The sequence below is a fragment of the Ranitomeya variabilis genome, chromosome 5 (assembly GCF_051348905.1).
Source record: "Ranitomeya variabilis isolate aRanVar5 chromosome 5, aRanVar5.hap1, whole genome shotgun sequence".
Lineage (NCBI taxonomy): Eukaryota > Metazoa > Chordata > Amphibia > Anura > Dendrobatidae > Ranitomeya > Ranitomeya variabilis.
Genome location: NC_135236.1, coordinates 427,319,945 through 427,341,945, shown reverse-complemented (window position 1 = coordinate 427,341,945; position 22,001 = coordinate 427,319,945). Strand labels below are relative to the sequence as shown.

The 22,001-nt window shown below is 47.8% G+C and overlaps 1 protein-coding gene across 1 annotated transcript in view; it reads right to left on the bottom strand.

Annotated features, from left to right (window-relative positions):
* Positions 1-22,001, bottom strand: part of TPH2 (tryptophan hydroxylase 2) — a 530,115-nt gene that overhangs the window by 459,957 nt on the left and 48,157 nt on the right. Inside the window, exon 2 of the mRNA XM_077265292.1 lies at positions 7,947-8,087. Within this exon, the coding sequence (XP_077121407.1) occupies positions 7,947-8,087 (141 nt within the window). The remainder of the gene's footprint in view (positions 1-7,946; positions 8,088-22,001) is intronic.

Sequence of the window (22,001 nt, the reverse complement as noted above, 5' to 3'; positions counted from 1 at the left end):
TAGTCCCAGGTTAGGGGTATCCTTTCCCTCAGCAGCTGATTATGCAATATACTTTGTCTGCTTACGTAATTGAACTCACCAAGAAACTTGCTAATATCCATTCTCGAGTTTTTTTCTTCATTGCCAGATCCAGATTCAGTGTCCGGTACGCACTCCTTGAAGCCAGGAGACTGGGTGTTGGTGAAAAAGTTTGTAAGGAGAATACCACTGGATCCCAGATTTGATGGTCCTGTTCAAGTGCTGCTGATGACACCAACCTCTGTGAAACTGGAGGGAAGACCCACTTGGATCCACTCATTGCATTGCAAGAAAGCTCCCCTACCAGAAGATGACACCCAAGCCAGAATGATGTTGTGGATGCCCTGTCTGACCAAATAGATGACCTACATGATAAAGAATACACACCGCTCACTACACATGCTGTTGACTAAGAGACTGATTGCAACAAACCCCCGTTAGGGACAGATCTTCTGACCGCCCATTTGCGAAAAGTCTGTACGGAGTGAGGCGTAGGCGTTAGGCTTGCATCAGTTCACCGGCAGCACAAAAGAGTTGCAGCGCTTTGGGACAGGAGGCTAGGATTAGGACAAGTGATATCTAAGGGGGGCTTGTGATAGAAATATATATATCATACAGATCTCACTTGCATGTATACTCCTTTAAATCATATATACTTACATAAAGACAAATATATATATATATATATACTCAACTAGTTTATAATCAATGGTTTAAAATGGCTGATATAAACTGATATAAGCCAGACAGATTGTATGGGGTTTTCCATGCAAAAGCGGAACAGCGCCAGATGTATTAAGTGCTGATCAGATGTCTCAACTCTGTCCTAGATGCAGAAAGATGCAGAGAGCTCAATTTTTGTTGCTTAATCAGCATTCATATGTGCATTAATCACAATATTCCATATATGTTTAGATAACCGATGACAGAGGAGCTAGACAATATGGTAATTAACTAACCACCCCTAACAACCCCTAACCACTCCTTTCTATATGCAATTATAAAACTATATATGTACAATAAAGTATCAGTATTGATGGAATGCTTTTCTGTCACAATGGTGCACAGTCCATTCTTGATGAGCGCTCAAAATACTCAGTCTTATTGGGAACGGCCGCAGCACACACAGGGATAAATTTATCCAAACCAAATTTCCATATCAATAGGATGTCTTTAAATTCAAAATGTGCTGTTCCAGGGATAGATTCCTTAACCCCTTAATGACCAGAGGTGTATTTTTGGTTTAGTATTTACATTTTTTGCTCCCCTTCTTCCCAGAGCCATAACTTTTTATTTTTTGGTCAAAATGGCCATGTGAGGGCTTGTTTTTTGCAGGACAAGTTGTAATTTTGAACGATACTATTGTTTTTACCATATCGTGTACTGGAAAATGGGAAAAAAATTCCAAGTGCGGTGAAATTACAAAAAAGTGCAATTCCACAATTGTTTTTTCTTTGGCTTTTTTTACTAGGTTCACTAAATGCTAAAACTGACCGGCCATTATGATTCTCCAGATCATTATGAGTTCAGACCCTAAACATGTCTAGGTTCTGTTTTATCTAAGTGGTAAAAAAAAATTCGTAAGTTTGCTAAAAAAATTGTGCCACTTTCCAATACCCATAGCGTCTCCATTTTTCATGATCTCGGGTTGGGTGAGGGCTTATGTTTTGCAAGCTGAGCTGATGTTTTTAATGATACCATTTTGGTGCAGATACGTTCTTTTGATCGCCCGTTATTGCATTTTAATGCAATGATGCGGCGACCAAAAAAAGTAATTCTGGCATTTTTTCTTGTTACGCCATTTAGCGATCAGGTTAATCCTTCTATTTCTATTGATTGGGCAATTCTGATCACGGCAATACCAAATATGTGTATGTTTGATTTTTTTAATTGTTTTATTTTGAATGTGGTGATTTTAACTTTCATATATATTTTTTTTTAAACATTTTTTTTACCTTTGGAATACATCAATAATCTCCATGGGAGACTAGAAGTTGCCATTAGGGTTGAGCGACTTTTATTTTTATAGGATGGGGTCGGGTTTCACAAAACCCGACTTTCTCAAAAGTCGGGTCGAGTGAAATCGGCCGATCCTATAAAAAAGTCGGGGTCGGCCGAAACGCGAAACCCAATGCAGTGCAATGGGATACTATGGTTCCCAGGGTCTGAAGGAGAGGAAACTCTCCTTCAGGCCCTGGGATCCATATTTACGTGTAAAATAAAGAATTAAAATAAAAAAAATTGATATACTCACCCTCTGACGCACCCTGGTAGTAACCGGCATCTTCCGTTCCTAAAAATGGCGCTTGAAAGACCTTTCGAATGCTTCACGGCTTGTGATTGGTCGCGGCGGCCCACGTGACCGCTGAGCGACCAATCACAAGCCGGTGACGTAATTCTCAGGTCCTGTTCAGGTACATGAGAATTACGTCACGGCTTGTGATTGGTCGCTGAGCGGTCACGTGGGCCGCCGCGACCAATCACAAAGCCGTGACGTCATCGGAAGGTCCTTCACGCGTTCATTCTTAAGAAGGAAGGCTGCCGGAAAGAAGCAGGGCGCGTACGAGGGTGAGTATATACCTAATAGGAATATACTCACCCTCGGCTTCTTTCCGGCAGCCTTCCTTCTTAAGAATGAACGCGTGAAGGACCTTCCGATGACGTCACCGGCCTGTGATTGGTCGCTCAGCGGTCACGTGGGCCGCCGCGACCAATCACAAGCCGTGAAGCATTCGAAAGGTCTTTCAAGCGCCATTTTTAGGAACGGAAGATGCCGGTTACCAGCGGCGATGTCCAGGCTGCGTCGGAGAGGTGGGTATATCAATATTTTTTATTTTAATTCTTTATTTTACACTTAAATGTGGATTCTGATACCGATTTCCGATATCGCAAACATATCGGAACTCGGTATCGGAATCCCGATACCAGATTCAGAAGATCGCCGACCTCATGGCCGACCCCACACAGGGGTCGGGTTTCATGAAACCCGACTTTGCCAAAAGTCGGCGACTTCTGAAAATGGTCGACCCGTTTCGCTCAACCCTAGTTGCCATGACTCGATCGGCTCTGCTACATATAGGCGATGATCTGATCGCCTTTATGCAGTAGAGATGCATACTTGCTATGAGCTCTGACCACCAGGTGACGCTCATAGCAATCCAGCAGTGACAACCATAGAGGTCTGCTGGAGACCTCTGGTTGTCATGCCAACCCATCGGCAACCCGTGGTCATGTGACACGTGCGCCAATGGGCGTGATTTCGGGTGTGCTTGCCAGAAGGGCTTGGTAAATGCCGTTGTAAGAGTTTGACAGAGGCATTTAGCGGGTTAACAGCTGTGGGTGGTTCGGCTGTTGCGGGCACTGGTGATGAGCGAATATACTCGTTACTCGAGATTTCCCGCCATGCTCAGGTGTCCTCCGAGTATTTGTAAGTGCTCGGAGATTTAGTTTTCATCGCCGCAGCTGAATGATTTACAGCTACTAGCCAGCATAAGTACATGTGGGGGTTGAATGGTTGCTAGGGGATCCCCACATGTAATCAAGCTGGCTAACAGATGTAAATCATTCAGCGGCTGCAAGTAAAAATAAATCTCCGAGCACTTACAAATACTCGGAGGACACCCGAGCGTGCTCGGGAAAGTAACGAGTATATTCGCTCATCACTAGCGGGCACATGTCAGCTGTTCAAAACAGCTGACATGTGCCGGAAAAGATTTGGGCTTACTGCTGGACCCCACATCAAAGGGAGAGTGTCCGACATCGGCGTACTATTACGCCAGATGTCGAAAAGAGGTTAAAGTCATCTGTCAGGAGGATTAACTCTCCTATGCCATCTATATGGGCATGCAGGTAATAGGAAGTTGAATAATGCGGTACATTGATATCTGAGATCCAATGTCTTATTCTAGAGAAATCCACGTTTTTCCAAATAATGTAAATGAGCTGTTAAGATCTATGGGCCGGACAATGATCTGTATGAGAATCTGCCTCCAAAGCTTTTTTTAATTTCATATGAAAGGGGAGATACCAGTGTGAGACATGTGGCTCAGGAGAGCATACTGTCAGTAATTACATGTCTCACACTTGTAACACCCCCTTTCATTTAAAACAAGCTCTGGAAGTAGATAATCAGGGAGATAGATCAGTGTCCGGTCCATACTTCACAACAGTTCACTTGTGTATAAAAAAAAAGGTGGAATTCTGTGGATTAATACATTGAATCACAGATATCGAGGAATCACTTTATTCAACTTTCCATGGCCTGCATGTCCAAGTAGACAGTTTCGGAGGGTTGATCCTATTGACAGATTCCTTTTAATCACTTATTCAGGTAGCCAATTTTGACAAAACCATTTTTTCAAATGTGAGTTCTCACTTAATGTGGTAAAAACTCAATGATTCTGAGATCTTTGTTTTTTGTGATGCATTGTATTTTATGCTAGTGGCAAATTTAGATAGATATGTTATGCTGTTAATTATAAAAATAATAGCTGAAGAGCCCGGCGTTGCCTGGGCATAGTAAATATCTGTGGTTAGTTATAGCACCTCACTTCTCTTATTTTCCCATCACGCCTCTCATTTTCCCCATCACATCTTTCATTTCCCCCTCACATCTCTCATTTTCTCCCTCACACCTCTCATTTTCCCCCTCACTCCCCCGTTTTCCCCCTCACTCCTCTCATTCCCCCCTAACACTTGTCATTTCGACCTCACATCTGTCATTTTCCGATCACTCCACTATTTTCCCTCACTCCTTTCATTTTGCACTCACACCTTTTCATTTTCACCTCACACCTCTCATTTTCACCTTAGTATATACATGTTTGTCATCTCCCTTATATATAGTATACACCTGTATGTCATCTCCTGTATATAGTATATACCTGTATGTCATCTCCCCTGTATATAGTATATACCTGCTGTGTGTCATCTCCCCTGTATATAGCATATACCTGTATGTCATCTCCTATATATAGTATATACCTGTATGTAATCTCCTCCTGTATATAGTATATACCTGTGTGTCATCTCACCTATATATAGTATATATCTGTGTGTCATCTCCTCCTGTATATAGTATATACCTGTATGTCATCTCCTCCTGTATATACTATATACCTGTAGGTAATCTGCTCCTGTATATAGTATATACCTGTGTGTCATCTCCTCCTGTATATAGTATATACCTGTATGTCATCTCCTGCTGTATGTAGTATGTACCTGTATGTCATCTCCTCCTCTATATAGTATATACCTGTGTGTCATCTCTCCTGTATATAGTATATATCTGTGTGTCATCTCCTCCTGTATATAGTATATACCTGTGTGTCATCTCCCCTGTAAATAGTATATACCTGTGTGTCATCTCCTCCTGTATATAGTATATATCTGTATGTCATCTCCTCCTGTATTAGACCTCGTTCACACGTTATTTGGTCAGTATTTTTACCTCAGTATTTGTAAGCTAAATTGGCAGCCTGATAAATCCCCAGCCAACAGTAAGCCCACCCCCTGGCAGTATATATTAGCTCACACATACACATAATAGACTGGTCATGTGACTGACAGCTGCCGGATTCCTATATGGTACATTTGTTGCTCTTGTAGTTTGTCTGCTTATTAATCAGATTTTTATTTTTGAAGGATAATACCAGACTTGTGTGTGTTTTAGGGCGAGTTTCGTGTGTCAAGCTGTGTGTGTTGAGTTGCGTGTGGCGACATGCATGTAGCGACTTTTGTGAGATGAGTTTTGTGTGGCGACATGCGTGTAGCAACTTTTTGTGTGTCGAGTTGCATGTGACAGGTTAGTGTAGCAAGTTGTGTGCAGCAAGTTTTGCGCATGGCGAGTTTTATGTGTGGTGCCTTTTGAGTATGTGCAAGTTTTGTGTGAGGCAACTTTTGCATGTGTTGCAACTTTTGTGCATGTGGCATTTTTTCTGCGTGTGGCAATTTTTCTGCGTGTGCAAGTTTTGCGTGTGGCGAGTTTTCCAAGAGGTGAGTTTTGCACGTGTGGCGAGTTTTGCATGTGGAGAGTTTTGCGCGTGGCGAGTTTTGAGCGGCGACTTTTGTGTTTCGACTTTTATGTGGCGAGGTTGGTGTATGTGTGGTGAAATGTGCGCTGAGGGTGGTATATGTGTTCAAGCACGTGGTAGTGTGTGGCGCATTTTGTGTGTGTGTTCATATCCCCGTGGTGGTGTGGTGATTATCCCATGTCGGGGCCCCACCTTAGCAACTGTACAGTATATACTCTTTGGCGCCATCGCTCTCATTCTTTAAGTTCCCCTTGTTCACATCTGGCAGCTGTTAATTTGCCTCCAACACTTTTCCTTTCATTTTTTCCCCATTATGTAGATAGGGGCAAAATTGTTTGGTGAATTGGAAAGCGCGGGGTTAAAATTTCACCTCACAACATAGCCTATGACGCTCTCGGGGTCCAGACGTGTGACTGTGCAAAATTTTGTGGCTGTAGCTGCGACGGTTCAGATGCCAATCCCGGACATACACACACACACACACACACACACACACACACACACACACACACACACACACACACACACACACACACACAGCTTTATATATTAGATCTGTAATTTGACAAGAATTTGGAAAAATTGTCAATTTTCAAACTTCTCAGAAACATGTGCACCATTTCTGCATTTTTCTCCCACTCCTGATATAAAACACTGACCAAATAACCAAATACTAAATGTGTGAACATGTCCCTAATTAAAAAATATTTTACATGCTAACTTATTATGCTGGGAATTTATAGTATGTTGCAGTGAATTTAAGGGCAGATGGGACGGAGTATGCCTACGGTTTCATAGAACTCAGCGTTTTTTTAAAGGGAACCTGTGACCACTTTTCTGTCCTATCAGCTAAAAATATCATTTTATTCAGTGTCAGCTATGCATTCCCTAAATACTTATGTAAATTCCCTGCATAATAAGTTAGCATGTAAAGATATTTTTAAATTAGGGACGTGTTCACACATTCAGTATTTGGTTATTTGGTCAGTGTTTTATATCAGGAGTGGGTGAAAAATGCAGAAGTGGTGCACATGTTTCTGAGAAACACCTGAAAGATTAACAAACTCCCTGATAGTTTTGAGTACTATGAGGGGTGTTTTTTTATGAAATTACAGTTGGAAACATAATGATTAAATACCCTGCAGTAAATGAATAAACAGCACAGTGCATAAAAATAATATACAGTACTTACTTAACATGTTTTTTGATTAAAAAAAAAATGCGAAAGCCATCCTGCCAGTTCACGGTGACCATAATTGGGACAGTCCTAACTCTAATATTAAAAACCTTACAGTTTGTCAAGTGACATGCATGTGGATAAGGGCTGAGAAGGACTGGGCCCCACTAGTGGACACACAGCCATTTCTGTCTTTGTTTTTTTTCACTTAAAAAGTAAATTCGCCCTTAAAAAACTTTTGTAATGTTTTTAATCACGGGAGAAATATAAAAGGTTTTTATGGGTGATACATGGGGAGTCAGGGAGTTACATAAGTATTTAGGGAATGCATAGGTGACACTAAATAAAATGATATTTTTAGCTGGTGGGACAGAAAAGTGGTGACAGGTTCCCTTTAAGTCTGTTACCATGGAGATGCATAGTTATGCATAGCACCTGTAGACATAAAATAGATAGTTTTAATCAACTTTACTTGCAAAAGTGCTTCTTCATTTTTGATTTTTGATTAATTAGTGCAATAAAGCAAAATTGCTAAGGTAACAATTTATTCGGCTATGAAATAAAACTAAAATAGCAATACAAAATAAAACCCTTTTTTTAGCTATGTACCAAACTAAAATAGTTTAGCAGTAATCTCAATTTAATAATAATTGCTAATTGTGAGCAGTGAGACGAAAATTGTTTTCTTTCTCTTTAGTATGCAATAGATGGAAACCCACCTTAAAGATTTTTAAACTTTGTAGTAATCCTCCAACTTCATTTTTCAACGTGAGGACAACCGCTGTTTTTTCTATTTCAGCAGCTGGTTCGGTTTTGCTACATTTGTTCTCATCAATTTTCACAGCATTCAATTTGTCACGCTGGAAAAAAGAACAATAATAACAATTATAATAAGCTGATTGAACAGTGACAAACACATATTAAATAACAAGAAGACAAGTTCCATAATCTTCATAGCGCTAAAGTTTTCACATTATTTTGTGGTGGTCAGTCATTCAGTAGTATATTACATTTAAATGGATGGAAGGCAATATTAGGGTTTGTTCACACAAATGTTTTTAACTTGGGTTTTTCAGGCTGAATGACGCACATAAAAAATGTGTGAACAATTTTTAAACAGTTTTTGTACATGTAGCATTTTTTTTTAAATCAATGGGACACTTATTATATGTGGATTTAAAGCATCCTTTGACTGTGATTTTGGTGGAAATTCTGCATCAAAATCCACATGAATAAGATATGTGAACATACCTTTTCAAATCATTTAATGTCATCATGATTCAAGGATTTGACATTTCCTTACAGTGTACCTACCTGACTTTACAGAGACAGTTTTTCTCATTCTGGGTGCGGGCTTATTTTGCATACTTTTATCCATAAAGCCTTGTTCCTCATCAAGGGCTACACAAGGAGACACAATAGTCCCCAATATATAGCTAACACAAGTGATATTAGCAATTGCCATCACTTACTGCATTGACAAAATACCATTAAAGATGATTGCAGCTTGCGATTTTATTACAAACTAGATGGCAGCCCGATTCTAAAGAATCGGGAGTCTAGAATCCATATATACTTTATTTATTTAAATGTAAGAATAATACAATTAATAAATAATAGTAAGAAAGAATAAAAAATGGCTGCACTCACCAGCTCTTGACAATTCTTGACAGTACGGCACATTTCTGATTGGTCGCTCGCGGCAGGCGGCAACCAATCAGAAAAGTGCCGCGCACCACGAAGGCATATATCTTTGTCCACCCTGAGCGGGTGTAGGACGCTGGTGACGTCACTTATCTCCGGACATTATCTCCGGACAAAGCCACGGAAGTTGGCACAAATTGCCGGAAGTAGTATTCTAGGCAATTATATATTAGATTTTAATGTTATCAGTGTTTACCTTTGAACGTTTATATTGTATTGTCCTGTCACCAGCCATGTGTACGATTATCGGCCGAAAGCCTCTCTGGAACCAATAATCACCCCATGTAAAGGTATCTTTATAAGTTAAAGATTCAGAATACTATGACTTTTATCATATCCTGAACAGTCAAGTTTTTTATGAACCGTTAAGGTTTTCTGGTTGAAGTAAAAAAAACTCTGAGTGTTTACAGTTTGAAACCATAAAATGTTGAAAAATCAAGTCATTCTTGAGTATATCACTCAATGGTGCTCATAAACGTGTCAAATTTGATCTATAATATACTTTAATATACGTTACTTTAATCTTTAATATACTTAAGAACAGGGCCCCAGACATCACACAGGGGGTCTGAAACACTGCACAGTGGTCCAAAATATCGCTGTGCTCTGCCTGGGGCCCCATATGCTGCCTGGGGCCCCTGTGCTCTGCCTGGGGCCCCATATGCTGCCTGGGGCCCCTGTGCTCTGCCTGGGGCCCCTGTGCTCTGCCTGGGGCCCCATGTTCTGCCTGGGGCCCCTGTGCTCTGCCTGGGGCCACTGTGCTCTGCCTGGGGCCCCATATGCTGCCTGGGGCCCCTGTGCTCTGCCTGGGGCCCCATATGCTGCCTGGGGCCCCTGTGCTCTGCCTGGGGCCCCATAGGCTGCCTGGGGCCCCTGTGCTCTACCTGGGACCACTGTGCTCTGCCTGGGGCCCCATATGCTGCCTGGGGCCCCTGTGCTCTGCCTGGGGCCCCTGTGCTCTGCCTGGGGCCCCATGTTCTGCCTGGGGCCCCATAGGCTGCCTGGGGCCCCTGTGCTCTGCCTGGGACCACTGTGCTCTGCCTGGGGCCCCATATGCTGCCTGGGGCCCCTGTGCTCTGCCTGGGGCCACTGTGCTCTGCCTGGGGCCCCATATGCTGCCTGGGGCCCCTGTGCTCTGCCTGGGGCCACTGTGCTCTGCCTGGGGCCCCATATGCTGCCTGGGGCCCCTGTGCTCTGCCTGGGGCCCCATATGCTGCCTGGGGCCCCTGTGCTCTGCCTGGGGCCCCTGTGCTCTGCCTGGGGCCCCATGTTCTGCCTGGGGCCCCTGTGCTCTGCCTGGGGCCACTGTGCTCTGCCTGGGGCCCCATGTTCTGCCTGGGGCCACTGTGCTCTGCCTGGGGCCCCATAAGCTGCCTGGGGCCCCTGTGCTCTGCCTGGGACCACTGTGCTCTGCCTGGGGCCCCATATGCTGCCTGGGGCCCCTGTGCTCTGCCTGGGGCCACTGTGCTCTGCCTGGGGCCCCATATGCTGCCTGGGGCCACTGTGCTCTGCCTGGGGCCCCATATGCTGCCTGGGGCCCCTGTGCTCTGCCTGGGGCCCCATATGCTGCCTGGGGGCCCTGTGCTCTGCCTGGGGCCCCTGTGCTCTGCCTGGGGCCCCATATGCTGCCTAGGGCCCCTGTGCTCTGCCTGGGGCCCCTGTGCTCTGCCTGGGGCCCCATATGCTGCCTGGGGCCCCTGTGCTCTGCCTGGGGCCCCTGTGCTCTGCCTGGGGCCCCATGTTCTGCCTGGGGCCCCTGTGCTCTGCCTGGGGCCACTGTGCTCTGCCTGGGGCCCCATATGCTGCCTGGGGCCCCTGTGCTCTGCCTGGGGCCACTGTGCTCTGCCTGGGGCCCCATAGGCTGCCTGGGGCCCCTGTGCTCTGCCTGGGACCACTGTGCTCTGCCTGGGGCCCCATATGCTGCCTGGGGCCCCTGTGCTCTGCCTGGGTGTAGGACACTGGTGACGTCACTTAGCTCCGGACATTAGCTCCGGACATTAGCTCCGGACATTAGCACCGGACAAAGCCACGGAAGTTGGCACAAATTGCAGGAAGTAGTATTCTAGGCAATTATATATTAGATGGGCATTTCCTGAAGGAAATACATGGTTCTTGAACAGCGCTACCAGCTTTACAGCAGCACTTTTCACACACGGGACTGGGGGGCGCGCTTACTTTTGCACCCGGGGCCGGGGGCGCGCTTACTTTTGCACCCGGGGGCGCACTTACTTTTGCACCTGGAGGCGCACTTACTTTTGCACCCGGGGGCGCACTTACTTTTGCACCCGGGGGCGCACTTACTTTTGCACCCGGGGGCACACTTACTTTTGCACCCGGGGCGCACTTACTTTCGCACCCGGGGGCGCACTTACTTTTGCACCCGGGGGCGCACTTACTTTTGCACCCGGGGGCGCACTTACTTTTGGGGCCGCACTTACTTTTGGTGGGCGGGGCTCCTCGGCCTCCGATTTGGTTGGTGGGGCCCCTCGTCCTCCGATTTGGTGGGTGGGGACCCTCGGCCTCCGATTTGGTGGGCGGGGACCGGCCTCCGATTTGGTGGGCGGGGACCCTCGACCTCCGATTTGGTGGGCGGGGACCCTCGGCCTCCGCTTTGGTGGGCGGGGCCCCTCGGCCTCCGATTTGGTGGGCGGGGTCCCTCTGCCTCCGATTTGGTGGGCGGGGACCCTCGGCCTCCGCTTTGGTTGGCGGGGCCCCACGGCCTCCGATTTGGTGGGCGGGGTCCCTCTGCCTCCGCTTTGGTGGGCAGGGCCGCTCGGCCTTCGATTTGGTGGGCGGGGCCCCTCGGCCTCCGATTTGGTTGGCGGGGCCCCTCGGCCTCCGATTTGGTGGGCAGGGACCCTCGGCCTCCGATTTGGTGGGCGGGGCCCCTCGGCCTCCGATTTGGTTGGTGGGGCCCCTCGGCCTCCGATTTGGTTGGCGGGGCCCCTCGGCCTCCGATTTGGTGGGCAGGGACCCCCGGCCTCCGATTTGGTGGGCGGGGCCCCTCGGCCTCCGATTTGGTGGGCGGGGACTCTCGGCCTCCGATTTGGTGGGCGGGGACCCTCGGCCTCCGATTTGGTGGGCGGGGACCCTCGGCCTCCGATATGGTGGGCAGGGACCCTCGGCCTCCGATATGGTGGGCAGGGACCCTCGGCCTCCGATTTGGTTGTCGGGGACCCTCGGCTTCCGATTTGGTGGGCGGGGTCCCTCTGCCTCCGATTTGGTGTGCGGGGACCCTCGGCCTCCGCTTTGGTGGGCGGGGACCCTCGGCTTCCGATTTGGTGGGCGGGGTCCCTCTGCCTCCGATTTGGTGTGCGGGGACCCTCGGCCTCCGATTTGGTGGCCGGGGACCCTCGGCCTCTGATTTGGTGGGCGGGGCCCCTCGGCCTCCGATTTGGTGGGCGGGGACCCCCGGCCTCCGATTTGGTGGGCGGGGCCCCTCGGCCTCCAATTTGGTGGGCGGGGACCCTCGGCCTCCGATTTGGTGGGCGGGGACCCTCGGCCTCCGATTTGGTGGGCGGGGACCCTCGGCCTCCGATTTGGTGGGCGGGGCCCCTCGGCCTCCAATTTGGTGGGCGGGGTTCCTCGGCCTCCGATGTGGTGGTCGAGGCCCCTCGGCCTCCGCTTTGGTGGGCGGGGCCGGGCCCCTCGGCCTCCGCTTTGGTGGGCGTGGACTCTCGGCCTCCGATTTGGTGGGCGGGGACCCTCGGCCTCCGATTTGGTGGGCGGGGACCCTCGGCCTCCGATATGGTGGGCAGGGACCCTCGGCCTCCGATATGGTGGGCGGGGACCGGCCTCCGATTTGGTGGGCGGGGACCCTCGACCTCCGATTTGGTGGGCGGGGACCCTCGGCCTCCGCTTTGGTGGGCGGGGCCCCTCGGCCTCCGATTTGGTGGGCGGGGTCCCTCTGCCTCCGATGTGGTGGTCGAGGCCCCTCGGCCTCCGCTTTGGTGGGCGGGGCCGGGCCCCTCGGCCTCCGCTTTGGTGGGCGTGGCCGCTCGGCCTTCGATTTGTTGGGCGGGGCTCCTCGGCCTCCGATTTGGTTGGCGGGGCCCCTCGGCCTCCGATTTGGTTGGCGGGGCCCCTTATCCTCCGATTTGGTGGGCGGGGACTCTCGGCCTCCGATTTGGTGGGCGGGGACCCTCGGCCTCCGATTTGGTGGGCGGGGCCCCTCGGCCTCCGATTTGGTGTGCGGGGACCCTCGGCCTCCGCTTTGGTGGGCGGGGCCCCTCGGCCTTCAATTTGGTGGGCGGGGCCCCTCGGCCTCCGATTTGGTTGGCGGGGACCCTCGGCCTCCGATTTGGTGGGCGGGGACCCTCGGCCTCCGATTTGGTGGGCGGGGACCCTCGGCCTCCGATTTGGTGGGCGGGGACCCTCGGCCTCCGATTTGGTGAGCGGGGCCCATCGGCCTCCGATGTGGTGGGCGGGGCCCCTCGGCCTCCGATTTGGTGGGCGGGGACCCCCGGCCTCTGATTTGGTGGGCGGGGCCCCTCGGCCTCCGATTTGGTGGGCGGGGACCCTCGGCCTCCGATTTGGTGGGCGGGGTCCCTCTGCCTCCGATTTGGTGTGCGGGGACCCTCGGCCTCCGCTTTGGTGGGCGGGGCCCCTCGGCCTTCAATTTGGTGGGCGGGGCCCCTCGGCCTCTGATTTGGTGGGTGTGGACCCTCGGCCTCTGATTTGGTGGGCGGGGACCCTCGGCCTCCGATTTGGTGGGCGGGGACCCTCGGCCTCCGATTTGGTGGGCGGGGACCCTCGGCCTCCGATTTGGTGGGCGGGGACCCTCGGCCTCCGATTTGGTGGGCGGGGACCCTCGGCCTCCGATTTGGTGAGCGGGGCCCATCGGCCTCCGATGTGGTGGGCGGGGCCCCTCGGCCTCCGATTTGGTGGGCGGGGACCCCCGGCCTCTGATTTGGTGGGCGGGGCCCCTCGGCCTCCGATTTGGTGGGCGGGGACCCTCGGCCTCCGATTTGGTGGGCGGGGTCCCTCTGCCTCCGATTTGGTGTGCGGGGACCCTCGGCCTCCGCTTTGGTGGGCGGGGCCCCTCGGCCTTCAATTTGGTGGGCGGGGCCGGGCCCCTCGGCCTCCGCTTTGGTGGGCGGGGCCGCTCGGCCTTCGATTTGGTGGGCGGGGCTCCTCGGCCTCCGATGTGGTTGGCGGGGCCCCTCGGCCTCCGATTTGGTTGGCGGGGCCCCTCGGCCTCCGATTTGGTGTGTGCTCTGCCTGGGGCCACTGTGCTCTGCCTGGGGCCCCATATGCTGCCTGGGGCCCCTGTGCTCTGCCTGGGGCCCCATATGCTGCCTGGGGCCTCTGTGCTCTGCCTGGGGCCCCTGTGCTCTGCCGGGGGCCCCATGTTCTGCCTGGGGCCCCTGTGCTCTGCCTGGGGCCACTGTGCTCTGCCTGGGTGTAGGACACTGGTGACGTCACTTATCTCCGGACATTAGCTCCGGACATTAGCTCCGGACATTATCTCCGGACATTAGCTCCGGACAAAGCCACGGAAGTTGGCACAAATTGCAGGAAGTAGTATTCTAGGCAATTATATATTAGATGTCATTAGTGAAGAGGACCCCCAAGAATGGCTGTTGGTGTGTAAACAGGTAAGAGGATGCTACAGCACAGAATATGCAGTCTCAGTGGTACAGTAAACTAATTTGTTATTTATTAACTATTTACAATCCGAGTAGCCAAAAATGCAATGTCTGGCAAATGACAATTCGCAAATCACAAATCGTTAAATTGTTATGTGATACAAACCAAATCAGAAAGTTAACTAAATAATACACCAAATGATATTTAGAAAGGATACACTTATCTGTAATCCATCAAAGTCTGTGGCATAACTATAAGGGCAGAGACAGACTGCCGTATTTGTCGTGTGAGAATCGCATTGCACTGCACGGACTGGCATGGCACCTCTCCTGACTTGAGCAAGACAGCGTGATGGATTATTATGCAGCTGTCAAGCTTAGATCAGGAGAGCTGACAGCAAGTACGAGGTTTACAATGCAATTCTTGCACAAGAAATATGGCAGTCTGTCTCTGCCCTGAGGCCATGTGCACACGTTCAGGATTTTTAGCGTTTTTTTCGTCTTTTTTCGCTATAAAAACGTGATAAAAACGCGAAAAAAACGCTAACATATGCCTCCTATTATTTACAGTGTATTCCGCATTTTTTGTGCAAATGTTGCGATTTTTTCCGCGAAAAAATCGCATCGCGGAAAAAAAAGCAACATGTTCATTAAAAATGCGGAATTGCGGGGATTCCGCACACCTAGGGGTCCATTGATCTGCTTACTTCCCGCACGGGGCTGTGCACACCATGCGGGAAATAAGCAGATTATGTGCGGTTGGTACCCAGGGTGGAGGAGAGGAGACTCTCCTCCACGCACTGGGCACCATATAAGTGGTCAAAAATAAAGAATTAAAATAAAAAATAGTCCTATACTCACCCTCGATGTCTTCCCGCCTCTCAGCTGCATGCTGCCGCTTCGGTTCCTGTAGCTGAGGTGCGGTGAAGGACCTGCGATGACGTCACGGACTTGTGACCGTCCTGTGATTGGTCGAGACCGGTCATGTGACCGCGACGTCATGGAAGGTCCTGCGCGCGCACACCATCTATACGGAACGGACGCCGGTGAGGATATCAGCTGTCTGCGGGTGAGTATAAGCATTTTTTTTATTTTTTTTATTATTTTTAAACATTCTATCTTTTACTATAGATGCTGCATAAGCTGCATCTATAGTAAAAAGATGGTCACACTTGTCAAACAGTATGTTTGACAAGTGTGACCAACCTGTCAGTCAGTTTTCCAAGCGATGCTACAGATCGCTTGGAAAACTTTAGCATTCTGCAAGCTAATTACACTTGCAGAATGCTAAAAAAACGCGAAAAAAACGGAAAAAAAACGCAAAAAAAAAAATGCGGATTTCTTGCAGAAAATTTCCGGTTTTCTTCAGGAAATTTCTGCAAGAAATCCGCAACGTGTGCACATACCCGTCATTATCTAGCCTCTCAGACTGTCTGTAGCGATCACCACAACAGGCCGTAACAGAAGTTAGCTATTTTCCCATTAGGCTACAAGCATTGCACAGTAGTTTGCTGGCAACTCTTGGCACTGATGACCTATTCCGGCAGCCTCTGTCACATAGAGTGCAGCTCAAGTCCCTTCTGTGTTGTTATCTAGGCATCATGGCTTTCAGTTCACTTAATCGATCACCCATTTATCTAGGCCTTCAGCCCACTCGATCTACCATCCCTTCTACTTGGCCTCCAGGATTTCAGCCACCACTTTAACTAGGCCTCCTGACCTTGGCTAAGGACCTCTTCCTGCTGCTCTCCAGAGCAATACTCCATTCTGTTCATTAGGCCTCCTGGCCTGGGCTAAGAAACCCATCCTGCTGCTCTCCTAAGCAATACTCCACTCCATCAATTATGCCTCCTGACCTGATTTAAGGACCTCTTCCTGTTGCTCTCCCTCTTCTGAGATGTGGCTGTAAGCCAATTCAGTTGACACTGTACATCCAACTTGATACAAATCTCGACCCAGGATTTCTCCTCTGGTCCATATCCTCTCCAGTGGATGAGGTATTAGAAGGAATTTTGGACACTCCGAGGATCCACAACCCTCTGCTCCAAGTCACCATTGACTGAAACCAGAGGAGGAGGGGATGAGGGAGACAATGTCGAAGGGACAACACTCCTTTAATAGGGATTTATGGAACATGTTAGGGATGCGTAGGGAAGGAAGAAGCTTTAATCTAAATACCACAGAATTAACCACCTCTAGGATCTGGACAAATAAACTTTGGACCAAACTTTGCCTATGGCACTTTAGGTTTAATGTTCCTAGATGACAACCAAACCTGATCCCCAATCCTAAATACAGGACCCACCAAACATCTTCTATCGAACTTTCGTTTTTGGCGAATCTGCGCAGTCCCAATATAATTTTGAACTTCTTTCCAGCCATCCCCAAGGCTCTGAACAGTGACCTCACTTCCGTTCATTCAAAACTAATCCTAGAAAATTCACCAAAATGGAGATGAAAACCATAATTACAGAAAAAGGGTGAGGTTCCAGCAGATTGATTTACTTAACTGGTAAATCACAGCGCAAAGAATAATATAGTAGAAAACAGTAAATCTTTCACACATATGAAGGTTAAATTGAAGTAGTAGAAGTAGCCGTAAATGCAAGTGCAAAATAGCTCTAGTGAGTATCTCTACTAATCAGAATGTAATCACATGTAAACACAGTACTGAAGGATGACATGGGGAGTGTGGTGGTAGGAAGTGTCATTACCAAATACTAAGCATATCAGTTGGTGGGGTACACAAGGGGTTACTCGTCATGTTGGTAAATGACAGCAATCGTAATTAATGTACTTACAGTGGTAAAGAGGGCTCCCTCTCCTGGATAGCGTCCACCCCAATGCACATTTCGACAATCCGCCTTCGTCAGACACCCTTTTCTACTATATTATTCTTTCCACTGTGATTTACCAGTTACTAAATTCTCTTCCTTACTCCCTCTTGACTACGGTCTTTTGTATATGTGGGTGTATGGCCCTGTTTTTAATATAGTTTTTTTATCATTTTTCTACATTGCCTTGTGTTCAATTGTTGTCACCTGAATAAATCAATAAAATTAATACTTATTCACTATATATTTGGTATATGGACTTTATGGTCGGGTTTTCTTTCCTTCCCTTTCTTCAAGGTTTTTTCCGACTGTCCATGTGTCACACCTTTGTCCAAGCTCTTGGGTGCAGGATTTTTATTACTACTATGTTCATTATCTTTACTTATGAATACCATAATATTACCCTGAATCAAGAACGTTCCCTTGTTCTTCCTTTTACATTTTCTCTCTAGAATTGGCAATGGAGCCAATTCCCCAGCCAGCCGGCTCTGACTGACTTTAGCGCGTGTGCAGACTTCACAGACAAATACAAAATCTTTAATATCATTATGCATGTATGGCCACCAAAAAAATTTAGCAATGGCTTTCCATGTAGCAGTAACCCCAGAATGACCACTCAAGACAGAATCATGAAATTCCTGTAACACCTGCAATCTTAGGTACACAGGAACAAATAAATGGATCCTAAAGTAGTGGAAGGAGCCAACAACTGGTCTTTATGAATCTCTTCTTCCAATTCCAAGGTTAGTATAGAAACCACAATACCCTGAAGAATAATGGAGGATGAAGGTTCTGGAGCAGTGATGAGCGAGAAAGCTCGTTACTCAAGTTTCTCCAAGCATGTTTGGGTGGTCTCCGAGTATTTCTGCGGGCTCAGAGATTTAGTTTATGTCGACGCAGCTGCATGATTTGCGGCTGCTAGACAGCTTGAATACATGTAGGGATTGCCTAACAAACAGGCAACCCCCACAAGTATTCAAGCTGTCTAGCAGCTGCAAATCATGCAGCTGCGTCGACATAAACTAAATCTCCAAGCATGCAGAAATACTCAGAGACCACCTGAGCATGCTCGGAGAAACTCGAGTAGCGAGCATACTCGCTCATCACTATTCTGGAGGAGAAACTGAATCGAGACTACAAGATAATGCATCAGCTTTCGCATTCTTAGACCCCTGCCTAAATGTAATAGAAAAATTAAACCTAGAGAAAAACAAGGACCATCTGGCCTGTCTAGGAGTTAACCTTTTCGCTGATTCAATGTAAACTAGATTCTTGTGATCAGTGACCATCGTAACTGGATGAACCGCACCCTCCAAAAAATGGCTCCATTCCTCAAAGGCCAATTTGACAGCAAGTAACTCCCGATTCCCAACATCATAATTTCTTTCCACCTCCACAATGAACATTTCTTGGAGATCAGGTTGTATAAGAATGGAAGCAGACATAAAAATCTCTTTTAATTTTTCGAATGCTCTGATAGCACTCAGCGACCAAATCTTGAGATTAACCTCCTTACGTGTAAGGTCTGTAATTAGTTATTAGTAATTAGATTAGCAATCTGAGAAAAACCCTTGATAAATTTCCTATAATAGTTGGCGAATCCCAGAGATCGCTGCAAAGCCTGAAGATCACGAGGTTGAACCAAATCAATTATGGCCTGCACCTTCCCAGTGTATATCTTAAACCCTTCTGCTGACAAGATAAATCCCAAGAAAGAAATTTCCTAAACAGGAAAAACAAGTTTCTCTAATTTAGCAAACAAAGAGTTCTCCCTCAATCTCTGTAACACAACACAGACATGTTCATGGTGAGAGTCCAAACTGGAGAGAAAACTAGAATATCATCCAGGTAAATCACAACATACAGTGCAACAATGCAATCAGATAAAATATAATTAATTAAACTTTTAAACACAGCAGGTGCATTGGATAATCCAAAGGACATGACAAGGTTTTTTTTTTTAAAAAAAACCTCAGACTTTAAAAACATTGTTTTCCACTCATCACTAGTGTTGAGCATTCCGATACCGCAAGTATCGGGTATCGGCCGATACTTGCGGTATCGGAATTCCGATACCGGGATTCCGATACTTGCCGCGTATCGGATACCGGAATCGGAAGTTCTAAGATTCAAAAAGCAGAAATTCAGCCAATGAGATTGATTCCAAGTGTGGGCACATCCTGTTTAGCATGGAGGGCATGAAACTACTGGCAAGGCTGTGATTGGCTGGTGTAATGATGTCATGATGCAGTTTAAAAGTCGCTGGCGCCATTTTGCGATCACTCTGCTGTGAATTCAGTTAGTGACAGGACGCTGTTTGCTGACTGAGGGACAGTTTAGAGATAGCGATTTGCTTCTTTGTGCTTTCCAAAGGCTAATTTAGCAACCGCTGTGTTCACCTACTATTCACCTTGCTTTTGCCTTGTAGCGCTGTTTTCACAGCGATCTGCAGGGTCTGTGTGTGTGTGTGTGTGAGTGCAGCCCAGTCTCCAGTCTGAGTGCAGCCACATAGGCCATCCATAGTTGGTTGTATTCAGTTCAGGGAGGGTGGTTCATTGCCTCATACTGTTCCTTTTTTTTTTTTTTTTCCCAAGTAGTGTAGTCTGCTGCTAATTTATTCAAAAAAATCCTATTAGTGTCTTTCCACCCGTCTCCAGCTAATTTGTGGAAAAACACTACATAGGATAAAGTAGAGGAGGGTTTTTGGGCCTTGCAGCGCCGTTTACGGCTGTCTGCACGGTCTCCGTGTGACTGCAGCTCGCCCTGTAATCTGTGAGCAGCTGTAGCCTGGTTGTCTCCAGCTCAGGGTTTTTCACTGCGTCATACCGCCAAATCAATTTTCTTTTTTTTCAAAGTAGTGTAGTCTGCTGCTAATTAATTCAAAAAAATCCTATTAGTGTCTTTCCACCCGTCTCCAGCTAATTTGTGGAAAAACACTACATAGGATAAAGTAGAGGAGGGTTTTTGGGCCTTGCAGCGCCGTTTACGGCTGTCTGCACGGTCTCCGTGTGACTGCAGCTCGCCCTGTAATCTGTGAGCAGCTGTAGCCTGGTTGTCTCCAGCTCAGGGTTTTTCACTGCGTCATACCGCCAAATCAATTTTCTTTTTTTTCAAAGTAGTGTAGTCTGCTGCTAATTAATTTAAAAAAATCCTATTAGTGTCTTTCCACCCGTCTCCAGCTAATTTGTGGAAAAACACTACATAGGATAAAGTAGAGGAGGGTTTTTGGGCCTTGCAGCGCCGTTTACGGCTGTCTGCACGGTCTCCGTGTGACTGCAGCTCGCCCTGTAATCTGTGAGCAGCTGTAGCCTGGTTGTCTCCAGCTCAGGGTTTTTCACTGCGTCATACCGCCAAATCAATTTTCTTTTTTTTCAAAGTAGTGTAGTCTGCTGCTAATTAATTTAAAAAAATCCTATTAGTGTCTTTCCACCCGTCTCCAGCTAATTTGTGGAAAAACACTACATAGGATAAAGTAGAGGAGGGTTTTTGGGCCTTGCAGCGCCGTTTACGGCTGTCTGCACGGTCTCCGTGTGACTGCAGCTCGCCCTGTAATCTGTGAGCAGCTATAGCCTGGTTGTCTCCAGCTCAGGGTTTTTCACTGCGTCATACTGCCAAATCAATTTTCTTTTTTTTCAAAGTAGTGTAGTCTGCTGCTAATTAATTTAAAAAAATCCTATTAGTGTCTTTCCACCCGTCTCCAGCTAATTTGTGGAAAAACACTACATAGGATAAAGTAGAGGAGGGTTTTTGGGCCTTGCAGCGCCGTTTACGGCTGTCTGCACGGTCTCCGTGTGACTGCAGCTCGCCCTGTAATCTGTGAGCAGCTATAGCCTGGTTGTCTCCAGCTCAGGGTTTTTCACTGCGTCATACCGCCAAATCAATTTTCTTTTTTTTCCAAATAGTGTAGTCTGCTGCTAATTTATTCAAAAAAATCCTATTAGTGTCTTTCCACCCGTCTCCAGCTAATTTGTGGAAAAACACTACATAGGATAAAGTAGAGGAGGGTTTTTGGGCCTTGTAGCGCCGTTTACGTCTGTCTGCACGGTCTCCGTGTGACTGCAGCTCTATCTGTTGTCAGTTCAGCCCCCAAAAAATAAATAAATAATAAAGTTCACCAAACACACCAGTTACACCACTTTACATTTCTGTAGGCCACATTAGCTCATATTAAAGTCTAGTCCACACTTTAGATAATTAGTGCTTCTTATACCTGTTAGGAGGAGTTGCTCAGGAATAAGCACACAAATCCGTTAGTACTTTTCTGCTTATCTTTATCAGTCAACCAAGATGAAGAAGGCAGTGAGTAAGGCACGGGGGCGTGGGAGCCGTCGCGGAGCAGGGAGGGGACGTGGGGATTCTGTGCCTGCTGCGGGCACCGGTGACTCATCAGCACCCACTTTCACCAGGCAACAGTCGTTCATGCGAAGCTTTGTGTCCGAGCGCCGTACACCGCTGCTGCGTGAAGAACAAATTGAAGCTGTTGTCGGATGGATGGCAGCTAATGCATCAACTTCCATTAGTGCCACATCCTCTCAGACACAGAGCACTGGAGAGCAGCCATCTGTCTCTTCACCACCTGCCAAATTGCCCAGGCAGACAGAGAGCCCAGGACAGGAGCCGTCTCTACTTCTGTTCTCTGAATCTCTTG